The sequence below is a fragment of the Cucurbita pepo genome, chromosome LG13 (genome assembly GCF_002806865.2).
Source record: "Cucurbita pepo subsp. pepo cultivar mu-cu-16 chromosome LG13, ASM280686v2, whole genome shotgun sequence".
NCBI lineage: Eukaryota > Viridiplantae > Streptophyta > Magnoliopsida > Cucurbitales > Cucurbitaceae > Cucurbita > Cucurbita pepo.
In genome coordinates, this window is record NC_036650.1 from 5,017,015 (window position 1) to 5,043,311 (window position 26,297).

The 26,297-nt window shown below is 35.2% G+C and overlaps 4 protein-coding genes across 7 annotated transcripts in view; 3 read left to right on the top strand and 1 right to left on the bottom strand.

Moving 5' to 3' along the window:
- The first annotated feature begins 2,503 nt into the window (after positions 1-2,503).
- On the top strand, positions 2,504-4,744 carry LOC111808179 (xanthoxin dehydrogenase). Its single transcript, XM_023694009.1, has 2 exons — positions 2,504-2,777; positions 3,811-4,744. Exons 1-2 carry the CDS (start codon positions 2,734-2,736, stop codon positions 4,613-4,615), a joined length of 849 nt encoding a protein of 282 aa, XP_023549777.1. The 5' UTR covers positions 2,504-2,733; the 3' UTR covers positions 4,616-4,744.
- A 738-nt stretch (positions 4,745-5,482) lies between these two features.
- LOC111808180 (U3 small nucleolar ribonucleoprotein protein IMP4) lies at positions 5,483-11,019 on the bottom strand. 3 transcript variants are annotated; one of them, XM_023694010.1, is made up of 11 exons: positions 10,830-11,019; positions 10,578-10,713; positions 10,150-10,233; positions 9,233-9,342; positions 9,086-9,136; positions 8,372-8,515; positions 8,192-8,281; positions 7,462-7,568; positions 6,634-6,718; positions 5,758-5,890; positions 5,483-5,718 (listed from the first exon to the last, which is right to left on the bottom strand). In XM_023694010.1, exons 2-10 carry the CDS (start codon positions 10,687-10,689, stop codon positions 5,792-5,794), a joined length of 882 nt encoding a protein of 293 aa, XP_023549778.1. In that variant the 5' UTR covers positions 10,690-10,713; positions 10,830-11,019; the 3' UTR covers positions 5,483-5,718; positions 5,758-5,791. The 3 variants fall into 3 exon arrangements, with proteins under 3 accessions (XP_023549778.1, XP_023549779.1, XP_023549780.1); XM_023694011.1 differs by having other exon boundaries at positions 5,483-5,723; XM_023694012.1 differs by having other exon boundaries at positions 5,483-5,708; positions 5,748-5,890; positions 10,578-10,744.
- Positions 11,020-12,101: 1,082 nt separating this feature from the next.
- LOC111808129 (deoxyhypusine synthase-like) lies at positions 12,102-17,569 on the top strand. 2 transcript variants are annotated; one of them, XM_023693941.1, is made up of 8 exons: positions 12,102-12,264; positions 14,136-14,353; positions 14,485-14,652; positions 15,539-15,757; positions 15,839-15,925; positions 15,996-16,101; positions 16,186-16,421; positions 17,217-17,569. In XM_023693941.1, the coding sequence occupies exons 2-8, from the start codon at positions 14,156-14,158 to the stop codon at positions 17,328-17,330; spliced, it is 1,128 nt and encodes a 375-aa protein (XP_023549709.1). In that variant the 5' UTR covers positions 12,102-12,264; positions 14,136-14,155; the 3' UTR covers positions 17,331-17,569. The 2 variants fall into 2 exon arrangements, with proteins under 2 accessions (XP_023549709.1, XP_023549708.1); XM_023693940.1 differs by lacking the exon at positions 12,102-12,264 and having other exon boundaries at positions 14,221-14,353; positions 14,489-14,652.
- A 1,295-nt stretch (positions 17,570-18,864) lies between these two features.
- LOC111809112 (translation initiation factor eIF-2B subunit beta-like) overlaps positions 18,865-26,297 on the top strand; it is a 9,052-nt gene continuing 1,619 nt past the window's right edge. The window contains exons 1-9 of the mRNA XM_023695464.1: positions 18,865-19,075; positions 19,155-19,211; positions 19,314-19,468; positions 19,745-20,032; positions 21,497-21,626; positions 22,780-22,887; positions 23,250-23,352; positions 23,474-23,599; positions 25,849-26,042. Coding sequence (XP_023551232.1) covers positions 19,159-19,211; positions 19,314-19,468; positions 19,745-20,032; positions 21,497-21,626; positions 22,780-22,887; positions 23,250-23,352; positions 23,474-23,599; positions 25,849-26,042 — 1,157 coding nt within the window. The 5' untranslated portion in view covers positions 18,865-19,075; positions 19,155-19,158. The remainder of the gene's footprint in view (positions 19,076-19,154; positions 19,212-19,313; positions 19,469-19,744; positions 20,033-21,496; positions 21,627-22,779; positions 22,888-23,249; positions 23,353-23,473; positions 23,600-25,848; positions 26,043-26,297) is intronic.

Consider the following 26,297-nt stretch of genomic DNA (forward strand, 5'->3'; position numbering starts at 1 on the left):
GTATATATATATATATATATATATATATATATATATATATATATATATATATATATTGGTTCATTAGGAAGTACAAAGAAATGGAGTCGGTGTAATCTAGGTCTCAAATGTCGAGTACGTTTTAAAAGTTTTAAATTTATTTGTATTTTCAAATATTTCACGTCAGTAATTGATAGTCTATAGCTCGAGTTTCTCGAAAAATAGATTGTAACATACACGACCTAAATTTTGAATATGAAAATATATAAACCAAGATAGAACGAAATCCAATTCTGGGACAAACGATATTTCAACCAAAATAAAGACTAATAGTTTCTCGCATAAGAAATAGTTACAAAAATTGTGAATATAAATAAATAAAAGTGTTGCATTTTTGTGAGATCTCACGTTAGTTGGAGATGAAAATAAAACATTTCTTATAAGCGGACAATATTTACTAGCGGTGGGTTTAAGTTGTTCCAAATGGTATCAAACCGGGCACTAGGTGGTGTGCCAACGAGGACAGTGGGCGGTGTGCCAGCGAAGACGTTGGGTTCCCAAGGATGTGGACTGTGAGATCTCACATCGGTTAGAGAATAGCTTATATTCAAAGTAGACAATATCATATCATTGTAGAGATCCGTGATTACTAAATTATTATCCTCGAAAGTGGAGTCAAAAGTGACTAAGTGTCGAACAAAGTACATCTCCAAACCTTTTGGAGCGTCTACTAGGAGATGTTTCATTTATATATATAAAAAAAAATTAATACTCGTGAAGTTTTTAAAAATATTAACGGTTTTCATTCGAAAGTAATGGTACGAACATTTTTAAATTTTAAAAAAAAAAATTAAGAGAATTAGTTATTTTTTAAATGAGTATTTTATTAATTTAATCGTCTTTATCCAACATTTATTGTGACATTGATAGGCAAGGACATTATGTGGATAACTCTGATAAAACGTCAGCACATATGAAATTAAACGCAATTTAGCGAAGAAATAGCCTACCTCTTCTAGAAGACTCGAGTCATCAGTGAAATACCACTGTAGAAGAGTTAGAATTCTAATCTTGTGTCGATACTGATATAAATACAAAAATAAATCATATCTTCTTTAATAAGAAAATACTCCTCGTATTTTCTTTCTTGTCTATCTTATTTCATATTTGTAGGAGACCCGAGCATAACTTACCTAGCTATTGATTGTCGGCCAAAAGTTTAGAGGTTCAAATTCCGCTGCTTCTTTATATATACGGCGATGGATTTAGAAATCAAGAACTCTAAATGATATTAGAGTGAACCTGAGCGTAATTCAACTAATTAAATATATATTTTCTATCAAAAGTTAAGAAGTTCAGATTTATCTATTTCTGTACATTTAGAGGGAAGGATTTCGAAACCCTGAACCCTAAACCTTAATTTTATTCGATTGAACTTGAGCACAACTGTAACAGCCCAAGCCCACGGCTAGCAGATATTGTCTGTTTTGGTTCGTTATGTATCATCATTAGCCTCACAGTTTGAAACATGTCTGTTAGGGAGAGGTTTCCACGTCTCTATAAGGAATGCTTGTTTCTCTCTCCAACCAACGTGGAATCTCACAATCCACCTCACTTACGGTTTCAGCGTCCTTGGTGGTACACTTTCCAGTGGCTCTCTCTCTTATACTATTTGTATCAGTCCAAGCTCTCCGCTAGCAAATATTGTCCGTTTTGGCTCGTTATGTATCACCGTCAGCCTCACGATCTTAAAACGCGTCTCTTAGGGAGAAGTTTCCATATCTCTATCAAAAATGTTTGCTGAAACCACCCCATCTCAATGGTGATGAAAAATTTCTATTTATAATCATTTACCGAAAAGAGAAATACAATTAAAATAACAAATGAATAAAATGTATTTGGGTTTAATAAAACGACAAATATAGTAAGCCGTAATGTAAGGAAAATATCTATAATAAACGGTAACTATCCTTAACACCTATAAGATCGACATCAGTTTCACGATTTAAAAACGGGTTTGTTAGGGAGGGAGAAGTTTCAACATCCCTAAATGGTTGTTCTCCTCTCCAACCGATATGAAATCTCACAATCCACCCGCTTACAGTCCCAACGTCCTCGCTGACACACCACCCCGTGCCTAGCTCTGATATCATTTGCACAACCCAAACCCACCGCAAGCAGATATTGTTCGCTTTGACCCGTTATGTATGACCGTCAGCCTCACAATTTTAAAACACGTCAATTATGGAGAAATTTCCACATCCCTATAAAATATATTTGTTTCTCCGTCCAATCGATCGGGGATCTCGTAATAACTCAACTAAACAAAAATATATTTTTGACCAAAGGTTTAGAGGTTCGAATCTCTTTACTTTTGGACATTTACAAGGAAAGATTTAAAAACTCTTAAATGTCGGACAAAAAAACGCTTCAAAAAATGAAACGATCACCATAATGATCATTAAAAGAGTCCAAAATTCACATCCCTAGAAAGGAAGAGACAGGTTAAAAGGTAAAGAAAAAAAAACAAACTTCCATATTTTGGCTGAAGAGAAAAGTCCAAGAACAGAGGAAAGATTTTGCAACGCCTCATTAAAATATCCAATTGGCTATGTGTGTTGGCGACATCAGCTGTCTAAACCACGTGCAAATTGTCGTTTCCTTCCATTTAGACACGCTCACATACGAACAAACGTCTTCGAACTTCCATTTCTATGCAGCCTTCTCTGCAAGAAACTCACACACAGTCGAGAAATGGCCACTGCTGAATCTTCTTCTTCTTCTCTCGTACCCCAGAGGTGATTGTTCCTGTTCCTGTTCTTGTTCTTGTTCTTGTTCTTGTTAGTGTTCTTGTTCTTGTTCTTGTGGATCTGGTCTTTTAAAAGGGCTTGCTTGCTTGTTTTGTTTTTGGATCAGAAATTGTGACCCTTTTGGGAATTTGAAGTTTTGATGGAAACCCTTTTGTTTTTTCTTTTCAGTTTCAAAAGGGTTGTTGATTTACTCTGTTTTTGATTGAATTCAGTGCTTGTTTTGATGGGTTTTTGGAGAGATTTCATTTGGTTCATAGTTTCCCTTTTGAAGTAACTTGGGATTCTTTAAGAGTATATAAATCTAAATCGAATTTGATTCGTTTAAGGTTCTGTAATGTTTCGAATCATGGCATGTGGGAAAGAGGAACTAATAAAAGTTGTTCTTTATCAAACCCACTTTACCATTTTTCTTCTTTTGTATGAATAACAATCCAAGAAAGCTAAGAAATAGTAACAAAATGATTATTAGTGTAACGGCCTAAGCCCGGATAGAAAAGTCGAAAGTGGACAATATCTGATAGCGGTGGGTTTGGGCCGTTACAATTAGACTGAGAGTGTAAGTATCGTAACGTTTAAGCTTTTTGGTTGATTTGTGGTTTAACATGATATCAGACGTGTAGATCTTGTGTTCGAACTCGAGTATCGTCACTTTTTGCGGGTTGGCCTTCGGTTCATTGGTGAATTAACCATGTGAATATCAACAAAAATGAGCTTTTTTTTTTTTTTTTTTTTTTTTTTTTTNAACATGTCCTGTTTGTTGATTGTTACCAAATAAAATGAACCCTTTGTTGTTTGCTGGATTTGGTAACTAATTGTTCTGCTCGCTTATGGTCATTTTTAAAGCTACCGTTGCCTTTCAAATCCCGAATGGCGAATGGAGTCGATTATATCGTATAGATTTGGTTGATTTTGATTGTATTGATGCGTCGATATGTTCGATTGTCGATTATTCGTTATGATCCGAACGATGAATAATGTCTTAAATTGATATGAAGTCTTGATTGATTCTTACCATTTTCAGGTTATTAGGGAAAGTGGCATTGGTCACTGGTGGAGCCTCTGGCATTGGAGAGGCCATTGTGCGCCTCTTCCACAGACATGGTGCAAAGGTTTGTTTCGTCGATGTGCAGGACGAGCTCGGTCGTCGTCTCCATGAAGGCCTCGGTGGCAACGACGACTCGAACACTTTTTATTCTCATTGTGATGTCACTGTGGAAGACGACGTTCGTCGTGCAGTCGACACGACCGTAAGTAAGTTTGGTACACTTGACATAATGGTGAACAATGCTGGGATCTCAGGCACACCCTCTTCCGATATTCGCAACGTCGACGTATCGGAGTTCGAGAAGGTTTTTGATATCAATGTGAAGGCAGTTTTCATGGGAATGAAACATGCTGCTAGTGTCATGATTCCAAACAAACAAGGATCGATCATATCGCTTGCTAGCATCGGTAGCGTCATAGGGGGAATAGGACCGCATCATTACATAAGCTCGAAGCACGCCGTGCTGGGGCTTACGAGAAGCGTTGCAGCCGAGCTCGGACAATACGGAATTCGTGTGAATTGTGTGTCGCCTTATGCAGTTCCAACGTCCTTGGCTTTTGCTCACTTGCATGAAGAGGAAAGAACGGAGGATGTGATTACAGGCTTTCGTGAGTTTACTGGAAAGAATGCTAATTTGCAAGGAGTGGATCTAGAGGTTGAAGATGTTGCCAATGCTGTCTTGTTCTTGGCTAGCAACGAGGCTCGATACATCAGCGGAGACAATCTCCTCGTCGATGGCGGTTTCTCTTGCGTAAATCACTCACTTCGTGTTTTTAGATGATCGGTCTTATGGTCATCAAGGTGATTAACTACTTACGATTTACGATCTTATAACCAAAATCTAAACTATGGTTGAATTTCAAATTTTGAATAATTTTATTTTGGCTTGTGTTCTTGTTGTTGAGGTCCATACTTATATTCATTCTAGTGATTTTTTTTTTTTTTTATGTAATTAGAAATTTAATTATTATATTAGATTGTGTAGTTAATTTACTCCGTAACTATAATTTTTATTTATTTATATATTTATTTATTTTTGTAGAGAAAGACAATAAAACAAAACAAAATCAATGAACAAAAACATAGGACAAGACACATATGTTCCTTAATTTGGTCGTTTACCAACAATTTTGGAGTCCACTTTGGCCTAATACGATGGAAGTCTCACATCCAATGACACTTGTGAGGGTATGATTTCTAAAATTTTCTAAAATTTCAAAATATATTCGATACTCGAATTGAGAATTTTTTTTGGACCAACTCGAAATAGATTTTATAGTGGATGTTTGAGACAAACCAGATCTAAGCTGAGCGTTTTTGTAAATGATTTTGTGTTCCATGTAACTCAGATTACTAGCTAATTCATGAGTAGAACCAAAGAGAATGAACGATACAAGTTAACAATAACATTGATGAAGTAAAAAGAACACCGGTGTATAGAGAAGACAACACCGTTTAAGAAGTAACCATAGAAACGAAGGAACTCATTATTTCTTTATCCATTTCGATAACTTTTAATTTGTATGAATCTATGCCAAAATATAGGCGGTGGAGATTTATGGTCTCAAATCAAGATAGAGTAATTGGATTGTGAAAATTTAGCAAACTAGGAGTTCAAAAAGTGAAATCTTTAAATTAAAATGAGAAATTAATAGAAAAAAAACACAACTAACTTTCTAATACAAAGATTCAACTAAATCTATGAATAATCTAGAGAATATTTAGTATCCCCAACCAACCATTATGTCAAAAAACAAAGCTAGCTAGCTTACTTGATACAAAGATTCAACTAGATCGATCAATTCTCTAGATATAATTTAGTATCCCCAACCGAACAAAATATATAATCTTTGATAAAAATGTGATTATGCAATAAAAAAAAAAAAAAAAGGANGTGATTATGCAAAAAAAAAAAAAAAAAAAGGTAGAATACAACCTGCTTCTTTAGCAGATTTTCTCAATCACCAAGGAACTGGCGTTTCTTGGTTGTTTTCATGTATGGTCTAATCACCCATTCATTCTGAGCTTCCGTTTGGTCAACAGTTCCTAACTTTATCTGCACCAACCAAAAACAATTTAGTATATATCAAAATATTGATAGCCAGCCAAAAACAATACTCAACACATGGTTAATGGTCGTAAGCGGTCGAGCAAGGCACGATTGGTGAAATTATTATGGGTCGAGGAATGATCGACAAGAAAAGATTATATAAAAAATATGCATCCTGGTTCAAGAGGAAGATAGAAAATATTATCATTAAGCACCAAACGTTTTAGTTCAGAGTTCATTGGAAGTCATTTTGAATTTGTCTGGCTGTTTTTTCTGGTTTCTCATTCTATGAACTCCAAAAGGACTACAGAAAATATTGTCACCGAACTTTATCTAGCTCGACTTTTGTCGAAAAATATCTGATCCTCCATTCAAGTTCTGTTCTATTAAAATCAAATAAATAGAAAATTATTTGAGCAAGTTTTATTTTCTTTTTCTATGGGCATGCTTACTATGACAATAATCTTTTGACCATCTTAAAATTGATTCTCAGACACTCCAGAGAGAATTCGGATCTCTCTTAACCATGTGGGCCTCTAGACGCTCAGAAACTAGAATTGTCATTCAGAATAATAATAATAATGTGGTAAGACCATGGTGCTTGTTAATTTGTCCATCAAATACTTTTAACGTTTTGAACACCTCGATTGCTTGGTTGTCCTTGTTTATTGAAATGGTTTCTCCAGTATAAAGTCTATCTAAAATGCAGGCTATAGACAAAGCAATGTACAGAATGATAGAATAGGTACCTGGTACAATCGCAATTCAAACCGTGGACCAATCTCCTTCAGCTCAATTGATTTAGCACCTCCATGCTTCTCATAAATATGATGCCTATAGTTTTTTTTTTAAATTCAAATGACCAAAGAAAACAAGCACAAATTAGAAAAGAGTTACTACTGAAGACAATACTAAATGGACATTTCCCTTCGTGAGACCATTTCAAAGACAATAATAAATGGAAAATTGACTGTATAGAAAAAGAAATTGGAAAAAAATTTCTTCTTTTGATGAATAGCCAAACTTTCATGGAGAAAAAAAATAGGACAATGAATTAAAACAATTTCTTCTGAATATTTTCCATCTCTCGCAAAGTTTTTAAAATTCCAATTCAATCATTCTATATATATCATCTTTTTTTCAACATCTATTTGATGATAGGTTAACCAAAATAACTTGTTATTTGGATCATATACATTTGTAAACTTTTTTTAAGAAAGTAAACAATTAACTCATAATAAAATGGATATTAAATATCAATGTCAAAATAATATGCCTAGTTTGGTCTCTCTTTTATGGATAACCCAGCTTTCATTAAGAAAAAAACGAAAGAAACCGAAGGCATATGAAAAAGAAAGCCCACAAAATGCGGAGGCTGCCTATTTTGGTCACTATAGCTAAATTACAACAATTTATTTATTATTATTTACCAAACACTAAACACTAATTAACTCTATGCTGTAGATGATTTTTCTACAAGCAGAGCAATCCCAAACTAAGCCGAAGTATCATTGTATCATAGTAAGCTCATCAAACCAACTTAACATTCTTTAGGGAAAATTTTTTAATGAACCAACCTGAATGAAATATAGTCAGACTGATTAGCAAAAGTAACCACACGTTTGGTATCCGGCTTCGGCACAGGAAATAGATGCTTTAAGACATTGGCCGTTCTTTCACCCAACTATAAAAAATAGGACAACGATGTAAGACAATAGGATGCAGAGAAATAGAATTAAAAATGGGAAGAGAAGCTGATTAACAAAGTATCTTTACATAATGGGAGAATGAGGAAAACTAAGGCATTGATGTCCTCAAAATGCAACCACATAAACACATGGGATATGGTGGCAAATAGAACAAGAACATTCGAATAAATGGTGAAGACTTATGGGGAAAAAAGGAAGAAAATATAAAATAGAACATTTCATGTTGCAGTAAGTATGAGGTGTCTAACAAAATGATGACAAGACTATTAATGGTACCCGCATGTCAATAGTAGGAATATTAGGAAAATCCCAACTCTGAAAAGTAGACATTATTTACTTTGAAAGGAATTAAGTAACTTTGGAGGGAAAAAAAAAAGAAGATAATAGCTAATAACAATGTACATCCGAAGGTTTTTTTCTTTTTTCAGCTTGTTTCATTGTGTTCTACAATAGAAATTTTAAATTCAGCAGTCTAACATCATACAATATTGAAATCCAATACAAATATCAAAATAAAGAGCACATGGTGATAATTAATAGACATTCATGAAGTATGTCAAATAAGAAGGTGACGTCATATCATAAAAATGTGTGTTACCTTCGTGGTAAAATTGTTCAAAATTATGTGTGGATAGGCCTCAGGCATCGTTCCCATAGCTTTTTTATCCTTAATTTCATGTCTTGTAACCTCAATTGGAAAAGACGGTTAGCCTACAAGCTCCACCAACTAGTGCCAAAAACCATTAGTAAAAATAATGAATTCCAAAAGAACACTTACCACATTCAACAATCCAAAATATGCAGTTGGACCAAAAGGAAGGTGACTAATAATTAAACCATCTGGCACACCACGATGTTCATGAACTAATATAACATCTGTAAATTCGTGAGCTCGGCAGGTCTCTATAATCTCTGCGATCACCTAAGGAACAACAGAAAATTTTAATCAAACAAAAGGCCTACAAATGAAGATGAGATAAGTTTACCACCAAGCAAAGGATTTCTGTTCGATCATCTTAAATGCAACTCCACAAGAGAAAATACAGGGCATTCTTCTATATTTTCTGATTTTGCAAGCTATTAATATAGTAATCTAGTTTCTATCATTTTCTAACTGGCAAAGCTATAGTATTAGAAACATTTCATGAATATGCCTGGCTGGACCAACTAAAACACTACAACATACAAACACCTTAGCTTATCTATGAAAAATCTGTCATCTTACAACACAGCATTAAAACACCCATGACTTGTTAACATCCTCACAAGCTGACTGTCGAAAGTCAACCCATAACCAGGATTTATCACTTGCTGTTCACTACTAATTTTAAAAACAATAATCGTGTATTTAAGTATCAACTATCACATAACGAAGTACTACTATGTCTGAAAAAGCTCGAATAACGAGAAATTCCAAATTCAAAGAAATGGCTAAATGTAGAAATGAACTGTTAATAGAAAAACCAATAAGGTAGGCAAAATTAATACTAACCTGACCACCACGATTCATTCGTTGTGCATTGGGAAAAACAATTTTTAATTCCTGTTTACAAGATTGCCAATAAAACTCCAGTGAGGACCAAAATCTATAATACCTAATACAAAATTTACAAAGGAGAAAAGGATAGTTTATGCCAACCTTTGCAAACTGGGTCAAAGGTGCACTTGGATCCCGAGATGTAGTAATCAAAATTTTAGGATCAATTTGTGAAGCATTTGCGTACTCATCATCAATGTGTGTCCTTGGGACTGAATTTGATGTACACGAAAAGGCAGCCATGCATTAGCAACAATTTCCAGAGACCAACTTGCACTTACAATGTGATATTAAGAATCAAGAACTCTGTTAAGAATTTGGACAACAAAAAATGGCTAGCCCAAGATTATCTTCACTTCTACAATGGAGTACCAATAATCATAGAATTGAAATGCTGTGGCCACAATGATCCCCATCCTTCTCCCCTCTAATTTTCCTCTTACAATTATCCAAAATCTCTACGTCTCCCAGAACACTCCATCCACCCTTGCCGATCCTGCTGTAACATAATACATCTCTGATTTCATAGGAGAGAGTGGTAATTTCCACAAACCACAATTATGGTACAAGATTCTTGGCACCCAAAATGATCCTTAATCAAACCTTTCTTTTCTGATGAACGTATGATTCTATGGGCATTCAAATCTAACGCATAAAGAAAAATATTTTTCTCTTTTCTTCGGATAAATATTAAACAATTAAAAAAAATTCCACAACTTACCAACTACGCTAATGAAGAAAGATCTATTTTGAATGCTATAATTAAATACCCTCACGTTAACTCTTAAGAGTAAACTCTTTGCTCGGAAAAGAAATGTGAAATGATTGAAAAGAAGGTAGAAAGAATGCTCTTAAAACCATTGGCATTAGAGGTTAAAGATCCCAGATAAGTCATTTGGTTTAAAGATGACAGTCTCATTAATTCAGTCATTCTTCGGAGAAGGTTACAAACAAAAAAAAAAAAAAAGAAAAAGTGTTAACCTTCCCTGTTTAATTGAAGAATGCTTAGAGAATGGTACCTGCTGTGAGATCATCCTCGAGTTCAATTTCTTTACGAAGTGCCGCCTCCTCATTCCGGAGTTCAGTAGGAAAAGGTTTTCCTTCTGCAGTAGAAAAAATCCACAAAATTATGATCTGGAAGTTCACGATTGCAAGTTTGGGAGCTCCAGCGGTTGCTTAAAAACAACCTTCACATATATATTGTTAAATTACTCGTATTAATTCGGATACAATCTTTTTTAGTTTCCACGATTGTGCCTTCCTTCAAACCGCTATTGTAACTATCATGTCTTGAATATAGAAGCTAACTGAGAATTGTTTGAACTCTTTGTACAAGTACATGGCTATTTAATCCTCCTATTTCGTACTCTCCCTTATTTTTCTTGATCAATATCGTTTCCTCCTCAAGTGGGGAGGTAAGAAACAATCAAACAAAGAGATGGAATACCTTCTAGGGCTTCTCTAATCTTCCGCTTCTTCTCATAAAGCAAACGCTCCTTGCCTTCTAAACTCTTTCTGTACAAATACTCCCTCCTCAGCCGAATGTTTCTTCGCAACATTGCCGCCAAATCTTCACCTAGAATCTTCACATAGATAAACGAAAAACAAAAATAACTTAAAAAAAAAAAAAAAAAAAAGCATTCCATCAATTAAGATAGTCATGGACATAATAACATTCATATGCACTTATTTAAATTACATTGAATATTAAGAACTCGAAGAAAGACGGTGGCCGATGCGTCACGGAATCGGAGAAGTAGCGGCAATTATAGTACCGCGCAGCGAGCGGCGAGCGGCGAGCGGCGTGAGGCGGAGCACGGTGCAGCGACTGTCGATAGGAGGGAGGGGTGGCTGAAGCTAAAATAGGGTTTAGAGAATGGTTTTAGGAAAAAAAAAAAAAAAAGTCTAATATGTGGTGCGTACGGAGGAGAATTTACATTTTTTTTTCTCAAATATTTATAAATTGTCAAAATATTAAATAATACCCTAAAAATAAACATATATATATATATATTTATTATTATTTATAATTAGTTTTACATGGTAGTCAATATTTTATTTTTAAAAAATATTTAATTTTGAAAAGTATTTAAAAAATATCACGAGCATTTTTTTAAAAAATACCTATAAAAAATTTGGAGATGATCGATGAGATGTTAATAGACATTTTTTTAATCTATATATTGACAGTAAAAAACTATTTTTTAATAAAAATAAATGATATTAATGTTAATACTATAGTATTTTTGTATAAAAAAAAAAGGTTGAATGATATTAATGAAACTTTTTAAAGTTGAATTGTATTTTTTTTTTAACACAAAATATTAATACTTATAATATATTTTTTTTAATTTCTTTTAAAGTTTGAAAATTTAAAATCTATAAATATTTTTATTAATTTAGTTAAAGGTTGTTTTAGAAAAATATAAGATATTAGTTGTTGGTTTATTTTTAAGTATATAAAGAAATTCATCAAATTATTAAAAAAAATTAATAACTTTTTAATAAATTACACTAAAACTTTGGTTAAAAAATCTCATTAAAACAAATAAACATAGTTAATAAACAAAAAATGATATTATTTATAATAATGTAGGAGATTAAAATTATTTTTACCTTTATTACATCATTTGTGCCGTTAATTAATTTTTTTTAAAAAGTTATTATGGATCGTAAAACAACATATTTTTATCTTCTATTTTAATTCATAATTTAATAATTTCTCGTTTTTTTATATTTCTTATTAAATAACATATTAATTAATAAACTTTTAAAAACTTAAGGTTTGAATTTTTTAAAAAATATTAAGAATATTAATGAAAATCTGATAGTTTAAAAATATTTTTAAATACTTTAAAAAATGAAAGTATATTTTTAAAAATAAAATATTAACTATTTTCGTGAAAGTAATTAAACAATTTAGCCAACAAAAGGAGAAAATTATTATTAAATAGAATTAATAGGATGAAACCTCACACCCATCCTTTTCATTTGTCTTACTCTTCACACCAGCCCCGTTTCTCGCCGGCCGTCTCTCTCCCGTTCAGTGCCACCGGCGCCCGCGCCGTCTCTCCCCGCTCGTGCCGCCGCCGTATTCTACTTGCAGTTATTACCAGCCTTCCATACTGTTAACGGTATTCTTACAAACTCCGTCTATGTATTTATTCTCAACAACTCAAATTAAGAATTGTGTAATGCAAGAAACGAGGACTTGTTTTAATTTCAGAACAACATCAGCATGTTCATAGTTGTAGATTTTTACTTTATTTGTTCGGCAGGGAACGAAGCTGATAGTTGTAGACTATAGTTGAGTTTGATGAGTTTTAGATTAAAATGGTGGTAGCGATTAAGTCAAGGAGCTTTTTGTGAAAATTGAAATTCGTTCCCTTAAATCAACAATCATCCATGGTGGTTTGAATTTACTGAAGTAAGAGCAGTCTATGGTATGTTATGATAGATGAGCTGAATACAGAGGAGAGGATGAAGGGGATGTTCTTCCCATATTCTCTCCTCAACGGCTAACGAAGCTAAATAATCAAAGATTATCAACACAATTAACCTAATTAAGTAGAATGTTTAACACATGTAGGTGGTTTAAAAAGTTTTAGCCAATCCGAGATTGGATTAGATACCAATTCCATATCGGTTGGAGAGGGGAATGAAACATTTTTTATAAGGGTTTGGAAACCTCTCCTTAACAGACGCGTTTTAAAAATCTTGAGGGGAAGCCCGAAAGGAAAAACCCAAAAAGGATAATATCTGCTGGCGGTGGGCTTGTGCCGTTACAAATGGTATCATAGCCTAGTTACTAGGCGATGTGCCAGTGAGGAGGTTGAGCCCCGAAGGGGGGTGGACATGAGGCGGTGTGCCAACAAGGACGCTGCGCCCCGAAGGGAGATGGATTGGAAGGTCCCACATTGATTGAAGAAGAGAATGAGTGTCAGCAAGGACGCTGGGCCTTGAAGGAGGTTGATTGTGAGATCGCACATCGGTTAGGGAGGAGAACGGAACATTCTTTATAAGGGTGTGGAAACCTCTCCCTAGCAAACGCGTTTTAAACTATTGTGGGAAGTCCGAAAGGGAAAGCCTAAAGGGGACAATATTTGCTAGCGGTGGGCTTGAGCCGTTACAAATTATCATTCCGAAAGTTGGGTTGATCTCCTTTCTCACAATCGTTAAACTCAAAAAAAGAAAAAGATTTGTCTAGATAGACATGAATATCAAAGAGAGACAGGTTCTACAGTAATACCCCATACCTCTCTCTTCTCATTCAAACTCTTTGTTTAGTTCCTTTCCCTTTTCATTATCTTACTTTTTTGCTCTCTCTCTATCACGAGTTTGATTGCTCGTCTCCACAAAAAATTTCATTGTTTCACTCTTTTGGAACTATATATGCTGTGATGATGGTTAGAACAAGGTTATGTTTGGTCTTTCTGGATGGTTTTAATTTGAAATTTGCTTGTGATTTTCAGCTGTGCTGCAAAGTGTCTGTTAAAAAACTTTGGAAAATAAGAAAGAAAGAAATCACATTGTCAACCGTAAAAAGTTACAAGGATTGCCCTTTTCTATACTCTTACTGCTACTTAAATGAATGTAACAACCTAAGCCACATCTAGCCGATATTGTCATTTTTGGACTTTTCCTTTCTAACTTCCCTCAAGGTTTTTAAAACGCGTATGCTAGTGAGAGATTTCTACACCCTTATAAAGAATGTTTCATTCCTCTCTCCAACCGATGTGAGATCTCACAATGAATTACTTCTCTTGGGTTTTCGTTCGTTTCTTGTATAGTTCTTCAGCCTATCCAATTTCATGGAAGCTGGAGATTTTCTTTGGATTATGGAAATATAAATATTGCCTATTAGCGTTAAGTTTCATGATTCTAGCAGTCAAATGACTTGTATTAGTGCAGACCAACCGGAGACAACTATTTTTAGATTTTTTTGTTGCATGTATGAATAATAATGCCTTTTCTTTTTTTTGTTACATGTAAATGCCTTGTGCAGGCAGTGAAGCATTGGGTGAGATGGAGAACAACAATGTTTTGGCATCTGTGTACGCCACGGTTTTTAAGGAATCGGAGAATCTCGAAGGGAAAAGAATCAAAATCGAGGGATATGACTTCAATCAAGGAGTAAATTACTCGAAGCTTATAAGGTCCATGGTCTCCACTGGTTTCCAAGCCTCGAATTTGGGAGATGCAATAGAAGTCGTCAATCAAATGGTAAGCTTTCATTGAAAACCGACATCCCTTTATTTTGCTTCATCGGAAATTTCTAACATACACATCTAGTCCCATTTTATTTTTAGCATTGATGATTTACTTTTGAGAAATGATACTGTGTTGGATTGAAGTTAGATTGGAGGCTTGCTGATGAGAGTATAACAGAAGATTGTTCCGAGGAGGAGAAGGATCCAATCTTTCGGGAGTCGACGAGGTGCAAAGTTTTTCTTGGTTTCACCTCTAATCTTATTTCTTCTGGTGTTCGAGACACGATTCGTTATCTTGTTGAACATCATATGGTGAGTTAAACTACCGCTGTAGTGGATGCTAACAACTTGTTTGGGAATTAATTTCAGTATAGTTTTACATATTTTTTAGAACAAAAATTCAGGGAAATGTGTTTGGATAATCATTTTTTAATGGTTAATTTCAGCATGTTTTCATTGGATTGCTCATTTTTTTAGTATAAAAAATTATATTGGTTCACAGTTACATTAATAACTAAAATATGTAACAGTCCAAGTCCATCGCTAGCAGATATTGTCCTCTTTAGGCTTTCTCTTTCGGGCTTCCCCTCAAGGTTTTTAAAATGTATCTGCTAGGAAGAGGTTTCCATACCCTTATAAACAATGTTTCGTTCTCCTCCCCAACCAATGTGGGATCTTACAATCCACCCCCCTTCGGGGCCTAGCGTCCTCGCTGGCATTCGTTCCCTTCTCCAATCAATGTGGGACCCTCCAATCCACTCCATTTGAGACCCAACGTCCTTGCTGGCACACCACCTCGTGTCCACCCCCCTTCAGGGCTCAGCCTCCTTACTGGCACATCGCCTGATGTCTGGCTCTAATACCATTTGTAACAGCTCAAAGCCCCCGACAGATATTGTCCTCTTTAGGTTTTCCCTTTCGGGCTTCCCCTCAAGGTTTTTTAAACGCGTCTACTAGGGAGAGGTTTCCACACTCTTATAAAGAATGCTTCGTTCCTCCCAAACCGACGTGGGATCTCATAAAATCACATCAAACTTGAGATAAAATTGTAGATAAAACTGTGCTTCATGTGTTCTCATGTGTAATATACACCTTTTTTTGCTCTCCTTTTAGCTTAACACTTATAAAGGTCTTTGAGTACGTTGCACTTCGACTTGGATATGGACTCTAACATGGGGCTACTTCAATGTCACTGCAGGTTGATGTGATTGTCACTACAACTGGTGGTATTGAAGAAGATCTTATAAAATGCCTCGCTCCCACATATAAAGGCGACTTTTCTCTTTCGGGAGCAGTTCTTCGATCAAAAGGGTTGAATCGCATCGGTAATTTATTGGTTCCTAATGATAACTATTGCAAATTTGAGGACTGGATTATCCCAATTTTGGATCAGATGTTGAAGGAACAACTTGAAGAGGTACTTACTAAAAGATTATGTTCATGTTTTTCTTTGTAATGTTTATCTAGTTTTCTCATTCATTTTGTTTCATCTCCATAGAATGTAATATGGACACCGTCCAAGGTAACCCGACGTTTGGGAAGAGAAATAAACGACAAGAGTTCGTATCTTTATTGGGCTTATAAGGTAAAAGTTAATAGAATCCTTGTACCTGTTCTTATGTTCATCATTATTAGTTTCCTTTGATATTATGCAGAACAATATTCCAGTCTTCTGTCCAGGATTAACTGATGGTTCATTGGGAGACATGTTGTATTTCCACTCGTTTCGTAATCCTGGATTGATTATCGACGTCATTCAAGGCGGGGGCCTGTATCTCTTTCCTTTCTTTCCTTTTTATTTGAATGAAAGCTCGGTTTCTTACGATGTAATATGTAACTGGACAGATATTAGTGCCATGAATGGTGAAGCTGTCCATGCCAGTCCGAGGAAGACTGGAATGATAATTCTTGGTGGAGGACTCCCTAAGCATCATATTTGCAATGCCAACATGATGCGTAATGGTGCAGACTATGCCGTCTTCATCAACACCGCTCAAGAGTTCGATGGAAGTGACTCTGGAGCCCGCCCCGATGAGGCTGTCTCTTGGGGCAAAATTCGTGGTTCGGCCAAGACTGTCAAGGTCTGCCTCGTTCTTCCACTTTCATTGCCATTTTACACTCTCTAGGCTTCTTGAGTTCTTTGATCTCGTTAACAAAAGAGCCTCTTGGCTTCCAATTCATGCATTTGAACAGTTTGCCGACCTTGAGTGTGTTAGGAACCACGACTCTCCACTATGGTATGATATTTTGTTCACTTCGAGTATAAGCTCTCATGGCTTTACTTTTGGTTTCTCCAAAAGGCCTTATACTAGTGGAGATAGTCTTCCTTATAAACCTATGATTTTCCTCATTAGTCAACGTGGGACTACTCCTTTCAATAATCCTGAACAATCTTCCCTCGAACAAAGTACACCATAGAGCCTCCTCTAAGACCTATAGAGCCCTCGAACAGCCTCTCCATAATCGAGGTTCGACTCCTTTCTCTAGAGCCCTCGAACAAAATACACCTTTTATTCGACACTTGAGTCACTTTTGACTACGCCTTGGAAGCTCACAACTTCTTTCTTCGAAATTTGAGGATTCTATTGACATGACTAAATTAAGGGTATGACACCGATACTATATTAGGAACCACGACTTTCCACAATGATATGATATTGTTCACTTTGAGCATAAGGTTTCGGGGCTTTGCTTTTGATTTCCCCAAAAGGCCTCATACGAATGGGGATAATCTCTTCCTTACTTATAAACCTATGATTTTCCTTTTAATTAGTCGGAGTGAGACTACTTTCAATAATCCTCGACACATTGCTCTCTGACTAACTAAACAATACAAAGTTATGATTCTAATCAATTTCTTTTCGTGGGAAAATCAGGTACATTGTGACGCCACAATCGCTTTCCCATTACTCGTCGCAGAAACATTTGCCTCGCGAAGAGAAAAGGAAATGCTGGCGTCTCGGGGCGCTAACTCACGGTACGAATGTTGATATGTTGATCCTTAAATTGGCTTATGATGTGCTGTGAACTCTGTGGGCTTACATTGAGTTAAGTTATTGAAACTTTGGGGAGACTCTAGTCCAGGAACACCACCTTCCCCCATGAGAATGTTCACCACATCCCATGTTAGAATGAGCTGCCCTAAATCTGTGTGCTCAAAGCACATTGGTTGATCAATATTTGTGAGATTGGCAGACCTTGGAAATTATTAATAATTTATTTAAAAAAATACTCGCTTTTAAAAAATACATTTTAACTTTTAAAAATGTTGGAGATGATTTATGAGTTTTAGATGAACGGTTTTCGTCTATATATTGATAGTATGAACTTTTTTTAATTTTTTTATGAAGTTGAAGTGTATTAATGTTACTTTTAAAATTTTATGCGTATTCGTAAATATATTTTTTTTTAACTTTTTTTAAAAAATTTGAAGTTATTAATCAAACTTTTTGGTATTTTTTAAATACTTTTTCAAGTTATTTTCCGGCGTCATTCATTATTCCTTAGCCCTCGAGTGATTGATCGACTATGTGAGTCAAGTCATTTTCCGGGGTCATTCATTATTTCTTTGCATTATCAAATTACATTCTTCAACGTTTGAATATTTGACTTATGGATCGAAAATACTTAAACTTAATATATATATAGAGCATTTGTTCCACGTTTCAAAAATACTTATTAACTTTGAAAAATAACATTAAAAAGTTTGGATATAATATATAAGGTGTCAATATACAACTTTCGTCCATACATTAAACAATTTTTTTTTACAAAGGTAAAGATATTTTTGGTAAAAAATATTTTTGAATCATTTTTTTACTGGATGAAGTGGTAAAAAGAAAATAATAGAGCTTTATGTAAAATAATTATCATAATTTTTCCGAGCAAAACTTATTTTAGTTATTAATATGACTTCGATTATGTTTTTTTTAAGTTTATTGTTTCGCTCGAATGATTTTTAGTTTCATTTTAACTCAATTCAATTTCATCCTCGTAACTCTTAATCTACGATTTTGCAATTGAACATTCAAGTAGGTTTGAACAATCTCGAGCAAAAAATGATTATCCTTACTTTATGGTGTTTTAAGACTCGATAGACAGGGATGATCGAACAAACGAGTTATTGTTGCAAAGTCTAGGGACTCACATAAATGAGCTAAATAATTTTGTAAAGACAGGTGAGAGTAATTTTTCACGAAACACGTGTAGTATAATTAACGTGTAGTATAATTATTAAGAACATGTTCGATAACACTTCATACCCGACACATGTTTTTATAATTTATTGACGATGCATGCAAAATAAATTTTCTTTTATTTATTTATTTTTGACCAACATTAGTGTTTGATGAGAATATTTTTATATGCATTTATTTAAACATATATTTTTTTTTCATAAATATTATAATTATTTATCAAATTTTAAAGTGGAATATGCTAAAATTGAAGGGCAAAATTGCAAATTATTTTGGGGTTAAATTACAAATATTAAGAAAAATGGGTTCGAATCTAGAGCCTAAAAAATCCACCGAGGTCCAATTTCAACCCGACATAGGCTTCAGAAGAAAGGGCCACGGAAGGGAGAACTCAAGAACGTCTTGACTTCGGCTTCCAGTTCCAGAACGAAGCCCAGATTCCATTGCTGCAACTCGGACCGGAGTTTCCCTTCCAATTTCTTCATCTCTGTGGCCGGCGGCATCCATCGTTTTCCTCATTTCATTCTTCCATATTCGCTGTAAGTGAACGCGTTTCCATTTTTTCTCCGTTTATGTATGTTTTCTAGATTGAGCGTTTTCGATTTTTTTACCGTTCAGGATTATGCCAGACGTGCAAGCTCTTGTGAATGATTTCGTTATCAAGCTTAAGAAGCGGTTAGTTCTTTGGGATTGTTGATATTTCTGGAAATTGAGTTGTTGCTTGTGTGTTTTTTGGACCGTTTTTTTATAGTTCGTTTTGTTATGATTTTGTGGCAGTAAAATTGAGGGATCCTTGGCTACTGCGAAGCATACGGCTGAATTGCTTCGTTCTGTCATTTCTCATCAGCGAATACCCTACACGAATCAGGCGGCTGCTTTGATTGATGCTGTGAAAGCTGTTGGCGAGCAGCTGATTGCTGCGAATCCTGTTGGTAGATATATTAATTTCTTAATTTTGTTTATGATAGCTTAGAACTCCAGTTTGGCTATAGTCGATGTGTTTCCATGGACGCTTCTTATTCAAGCTGAAAATGAAGCGTTAATTACATCTCAGTTAACATTGTTCGGTCTTGGCCATGTGATTGTATACATTGTCTTTACTGTGATTTATAGCATTTTCCTTTGTATGACCGGCTACTCTGCCGTCTTAAATCTAGTAGTTTATTAGCTTTTTATTGGCGTTTATATGTTAATGTATAACACTGCAGAGCTTGCCGTGGGTAATATTGTGAGGCGTGTTTTGCACATTATTAGAGAGGAGGATCTCTCTCTCACCACAGCTTCTATTGCTGGGTTGAGCTTATCAGCAGTTAGTGATGATGAAGATGACGGTGAAAAAGATGATCACCCGGCCCTCTCAGCCGCTGCTGTTGCAGCTGCTGCAAGAAGCACTTTGCGGCCACCTTCCTTGCAAACTCTTCTCGAGGATGTTCCCAACCAAGCGTCTGTTCATCAAACTTCATCATCTGGAGGTGATTCAGAAGGAAAAAGCAAGTGTGAGCTTCCTTCTTTTATGCTGATTAGTGTACATTTTATGTTCTAACTTAATAAGGTTTATGTTATGCTTCAAGGCCTTTTATTGTTCATCCAAAATATTTACTAATTTGTTTCATTAAAGTTGATTACCCATACATATATGCGGGTGTGTTTTAGCTCAACAATTGCATGGGTGAGGATTGAACCATTGACTTTTAGGATAATAATTGGTGCCGAGCTAAGTTTGATTGACATTTAATATTTGTATGTTACAATATTATCTTTTGTTATATATATATATAGATAAAAAATAAAAAAAAATTGTTTTTTTTTTTTTTTTGGTTTGCTTGAACATATACTTGTCATGACATTTTTGGTTTTCTATTTTATTTTCTTATAAGGTTTTGAAATCATTTGGAAATTTTTTGTTTTGGTTTTCGTTGATAAATCATCATCCAATCATTTCCCCTGAGACAAAAATGAAAGAATACAACACGGGTGGATAAAAAAAGCCCACAAAAGGAGATCCTTTAAAGGAAGGAACTCCAATCGAGTACAAAAAGAGCTAATGAATGGTTGCAAAAAGCCTTCCTTACTAATCTCAAAAAGAAACATTGAACCTAACAAGGGATGAAACATCTCATGGATCCCTCTTCACTCTTCTAAATGGTTCATCCCCCCAATAAGCCCCAAAATAAAGCATACACCCTGACTTGCCACAAAAATCTCCTCTTCTCACGAAAAAGTGGAGGAGGAGGAACTCTTCAATGTAGTCTCTATGTCTAGTCATCAGAAAACCATAAGTCTTATAGAAATATCTCCAAATCGATTATGAGAAATCACAATTCCTAGGTTATGATCTACTCTTCCTCTGCCTTTCAACAAAGAATGCAACAAAATAGCCCAATCAAAGAGGCAACTTTCTCGTAAGCTGATCAAGCGTGTTAAGTTGTTTGAGGACTACCTACCGAATAAAGAACTTCACCTTTTTTGGAATTTTCATCTTAAAAAGTGATGAGAAGACAGACTTGCTAGAGGGGAAGGGTTGAGCAAACTATGAAAGAATGAGTTACAAGAAAGTATCTTGTAGGATTAGGGCTCCAAGTATGAAAATCCCTCCTCTAGGGTTTAAACTCAAACTCCCCAACCAAAGAAAGGAGAACCATAACAGCTGTCTCATTTGACAAAACATTGTTATCAGTCATTCTGTCAATTTGTAGTTGGTTTCTTCAACCCCTAACGGATATTGTATATTTCAACTTTTAAGCGTGAGAAATAATTTGTCATGAGTTGAAATTTATAGATATATGTTTATAATGATATCACAGTAATGTTCTGCTTCTTGCCTCCTAGAGTAAATTGGGATTTGAGACACTTTTTGGATGCGGTGCCTTTATGTGAATGATGAAACTATGAATTAGGTTTTTCTTTTTACCATTTCGAACGCTAGTTTTGCTTTTCTAACCAGTTGTTCTCATTGACAGCTGCTGATAAAAGTTCGAGGAGTCGGAAACTCAAGCATGATGTAATTGAAGCCGTTAACGAGCTTATTCAGGATATTGCAACGTGTCATGAACAGATTGCTGAGCAAGCAGTGGAGCACATTCATCAAAAGTATTTCTCATGTAGAACTAATCCTAATAGGCTAAGCTTTTTATTATTTATTACTATTATTATTTTTTTGTATCCTTAAAATCATTGTGATATGAGCCATCTTACTGAAGCAGTAAAGGGTAATTAACTTTGGGAAGTAGATTCCATGTATATTATTTTATCGTACTCAAGAGGTCCCTGTGCAATACCTTCATCTGTTTGCTTCGTGTGCTTTATTTCTATTTTGAAAGTTGGACTATTGTTACCTCTTATATCAAAGGCACCTCTTATATAAAAAGGCTTGGGCTCAGATTGGAAGGGCGGATTGTAGCTTGCCCCACTAGTTGAAAAGGTTATCTAGTTCTTTAAAATGGGAAACCAAGTGGTAGGACCGAAGTTTCCCGAGAGAATAGACAAGTAGGAGATGCTCCTATTTCCTTTTTATCCTTATGACCAACTACTTTAATAGATATCTCTAGAGCGACCTCTGTGAGCATATAAAACAAGCATTTCTTGGACAACCAAAGATTGAATGAAGCTGCGCCTTACCGTCTGAACTAGTAGGTTGATGGATCATTACCTTGATGATCGAATAAATGATTTTCTCTATCTCACATGATCATGACGAGTCAAAATAATAAAAAAGATAGGATTAGCAACCGTAGGTCTCCATAAAGTCGTAAGACCATGTATGCCTAGTGTTAGAAGGTCAAGGAAGCTAGTGAGTTGATGATAGGGGAGATGGCGATCGAATCCCCAATGAATGGTGGCCGTAACTATAACAGTTCTAAGGTAACAAAATTCCTTGTTGACTAAGTGAGAAGTGTGATGTAATGCAAGGCGTATGAATAAGGATAGGGGTTTGTTGTGTAAAAATGTTGAGGTTGTGGGGCTTATAATAGGAAGGGTGAGTAATGTGTTAGATATTCAACGTTTTGTTGATCTTGTTCAGATGTCCTTCATCTTTTCTTGCTGTTATTAAATTAGCTTCAGTCTATGTTCTACTATTTAAGTTTGTATTCGATTTACTTGCATTATTCTCTGTTGCTGCCTTCAATCTAAAATATGCAATTTGAACTTAGAGGACTTTTATATTATGGAATTATAATTTAGAATTTCCTCTTCAAGGTTTTACTTCAATATCCTCACATATATTGAGTGCCAAAATTTTCAGCGAGGTAATATTAACTCTGGGGAGTTCCAGAACAGTATTGGAATTTCTTTGTGCTGCTAAGGAGAAGAAAAGGTCCTTCCGGGTGTTTGTTGCTGAGGGTGCTCCAAGGTCTGGGCTAATAACTAAAGCTAGCTGTATGTTAGAGTGCAGATTTATATTTTGAAGTAGTTAAAATCACTTTTGTTATTTTCAAAATCACTTCGTAATATATTTTTATTGATTCAGGTCAATCTTAATGGAATGAAAAGCACATTTAAAAGTGTAGAATCAAACATTAAGCTAATTTTGAATGCTTAATGGCATGTTTTGGAGTGATCTAGAACATGAAAAAAGTGATTTTAACTATTTAAAAATAACCCTCAAACATGCCAAAAATTTACTGATGCTTGGGTTTAGCGATGAATTAACAATATTACACTTTGATATTTTTGGTTCACTCCAACACGGGTTTCTTCTGAATGTTACGACAGATATCAGGGTCATCTTCTTGCTAAGGAGTTGGTTACAAGAGGTTTACAGACCACACTTATTACTGATTCTGCAGTTTTTGCCATGATCTCCCGGGTGAACATGGTAGGTGGTAGCTTTAGTGTGTGTCTATACTATATAAATGCATTTCATTTCAACTTATGCATAAAGCGGGATGGACTTGACAACTGATGAGATAGCTTCATCTTCAAATCTGTTCTGCAAGGTAATAGTTGGAGCTCATGCTGTCATGGCAAATGGTGGTGTCATGGCACCTGTTGGTTTGAATATGGTGGCCCTTGCAGCTAAAAGGCATGCTGTTCCTTTTGTCGTTCTAGCTGGAAGTCACAAGGTAATGTTATGAATTAGTCTTGTTTCAAATTTGAATTTTGGTAAAATATTTAGCAACCGAGCATTTTCACCTCCAAATTGTTTCAAAGTTACAAAAGGGATATGTCATCCATGTTTACAAAAAAAAAAAAAAAAAAAAAAAAAAAAAAAAAAAAAAAAAAAAAAAAAAAAAAAAAAAANCCCAATTTACAAAGAGGGAGGTATGACTATAGGAAGCAAAAGTATTAGACAATCTACACCAAGATATAGCGTGGTAAACAACATTGTTGAAGAACTTTGTATTTGTGTGGGTCTTTTCTGCGAATACTCTTTGATTTCTTTCTTTCCATTGATCCCAAAAGAAAGTCATAATGAGATTTTTCCATAGCACGACTTTTGCATTGTTGAAGGGGCGGTACGTTAAGGTCGTACCCAATAAATCCTTTAAAAGCAAAAGATTTTATTGATGATGCCAATATTTTCTGGTTCGTGAACCACGATAGACAATAAATCCTTTAAAAGCACCTGGCCCTACTCCGACTTGCATGTTCCGTCATCTTTTCCCTTGAAGTAGTTTGATTCCTTATTTAGAAGCATTTTAACCACTTAGAGACAGCAGGGGTGATGTGTTGTGAAATGGAGAGAGTAGCTATAATAAATTAATGTTAATATCCATGCTTGGGTATCTTATGTGCATACAGCTCAGTGACTGAATAAGAACTTTCGGCTATGACTTCAGACTACTATGATGAAGGTGGGTTAGAGCTTTGAGTGACTCCCTTGTATCTTCATTAGGGTGAATGCGTAACTGCCTAGTCTGTCTAGAGGAACTTCAGGAGAAATAAATGAGGCTATAATCAAGAATAGGTATATTTTCCATGTACGACATGGATAAGTGAAAACAAAATAATATTAGAAAATTTTATTTCTTGAAATGAAATGAAACCATCTATGGCCATGTCATCTATTGATTTGGTGAGACAATAAAAGGAACAAAAGTATAATTGCCCTAGTCACGTAAATTTACTTTCATTATAATTCTACCCAAACTAACCTTGTATAATTCAATTGCTTAAGACATTTTAGATGCTATATGAGGTTTGAATTCCCACCCAACCTTTGATTGATTTGAAGAAGAAAATCTCTACCCGAAGTAGCCTAGTCATTGCAAGAGAGAAAATATGAGAGAACAAGACTTCTCCACTCTTGATTTGCTGTTGCACCAACACTACTGGAAGAAAAAAGGTCATGCCGACTGTTGGAGCATATTATGCATCTTGGAAGCATGACTTCTCGATTAATGTTTTGTCAGTTGCCATATCGAATTTTTGGTATCGGTAGAAACTCATTTTGGTATTGAACAGTACCATATTTTATAGGTTGAGAGAAAAGCTCAGAAATAAAGCTCATGATTAAATCTTCTAGTTGCTGTAACTTGCATATTCAAAAAGAATATAGTCTAAAAGTTTAGATTGTTTCTACAACAGCATGCAAGTTTCTTCAACAATAGCTAAGGCTATCCAAACCTTAAGATCGTAGCATCAATGTTGGTGAGGAATAACTTTTCATCTAGAAAGTTGCTAAAATTTGGGGCTGCTCTAAAGGCTTCTTTCCTATGGTTTATTTGGGGGTATGCCGCGTCTAAGTCTTTGGCGGATGAAATTTGACTCAGGCTTGCTAAATGAAGAATGTTTCCCATAACAAAAGGGGGGCTTCCTTGTTTTGTTCCAAACAATCTTCTCGTTTTCTCTTGGTCTTCCAATCTCATGAAGAAGCTTTCCTATATGATATGGACAAATGAATTGAGATTTCTCTTTGAAAGGTGCTAATATGTACGTCAGTTGTTACTTGATAACATTGATGCATTCCTCATCCTTTTTGCTTGGTGGTCTCTATATTGGAAAGTCTAGAGGAAGGACTGAGGCCTTTCTAACCAAAATGGTGTTGGCGTTGATGACCCCCACACTCTAGATTTTGAGCGAATATGGCAAGATTGGTCATGGGTTTCTGCCTAAGAGATGTAAATACGGTAGTTGCAGAAGCCTACGTTTAATAGCCCAAGTGACCTTAGGATCCCAATTCCAATATGATCCTCGAGCATTCTTAAAATGAGTAGATGATGAAACACTTTAGTTGAAGACCAATGAGGCACTAAACCGCACCTACTCCAAACCTTCTTTCACGTATATGAAAAATATTCTCCGGATTCTGTACTTGGTATGCTGCTTATTGTTTTATTTTATTTCTAAATTTCTGTTACTTATTTGACAGTTATGCCCGTTATATCCTCACAATCCCGAAGTTCTACTCAATGAACTGAGGTCCCCATCAGAGCTTCTGGACTTCGGTGAATTTTCAGATTGCATGGACTTTGGATCCAAAACTGGTTCTCCTCTTCTCCATGTAGTCAACCCTACATTTGACTATGTGCCACCTTCACTTGTTAGTTTATTTATCACCGACACGTAAGTCCAACTCTTTTTCTTAAGTAGTTTCTTTGTGCTGTTGTATTTCCTTCCTTTACCTCCCAAATCCTGGATAAAAAGGAATCACATGGGAATAATTATTGATGGCGTTTTTTAATCTTTTTTGAAAGATTCAATTACTACATTTTTAGACAAGATACATCAGTTTGCTTTTCTATTACTCGTTTCAATTTCAAATCGCTGGGTTTCATTTGATATTTTTTCTTAGTGAAAAAAAAAAAAAAAAAAAAAAAG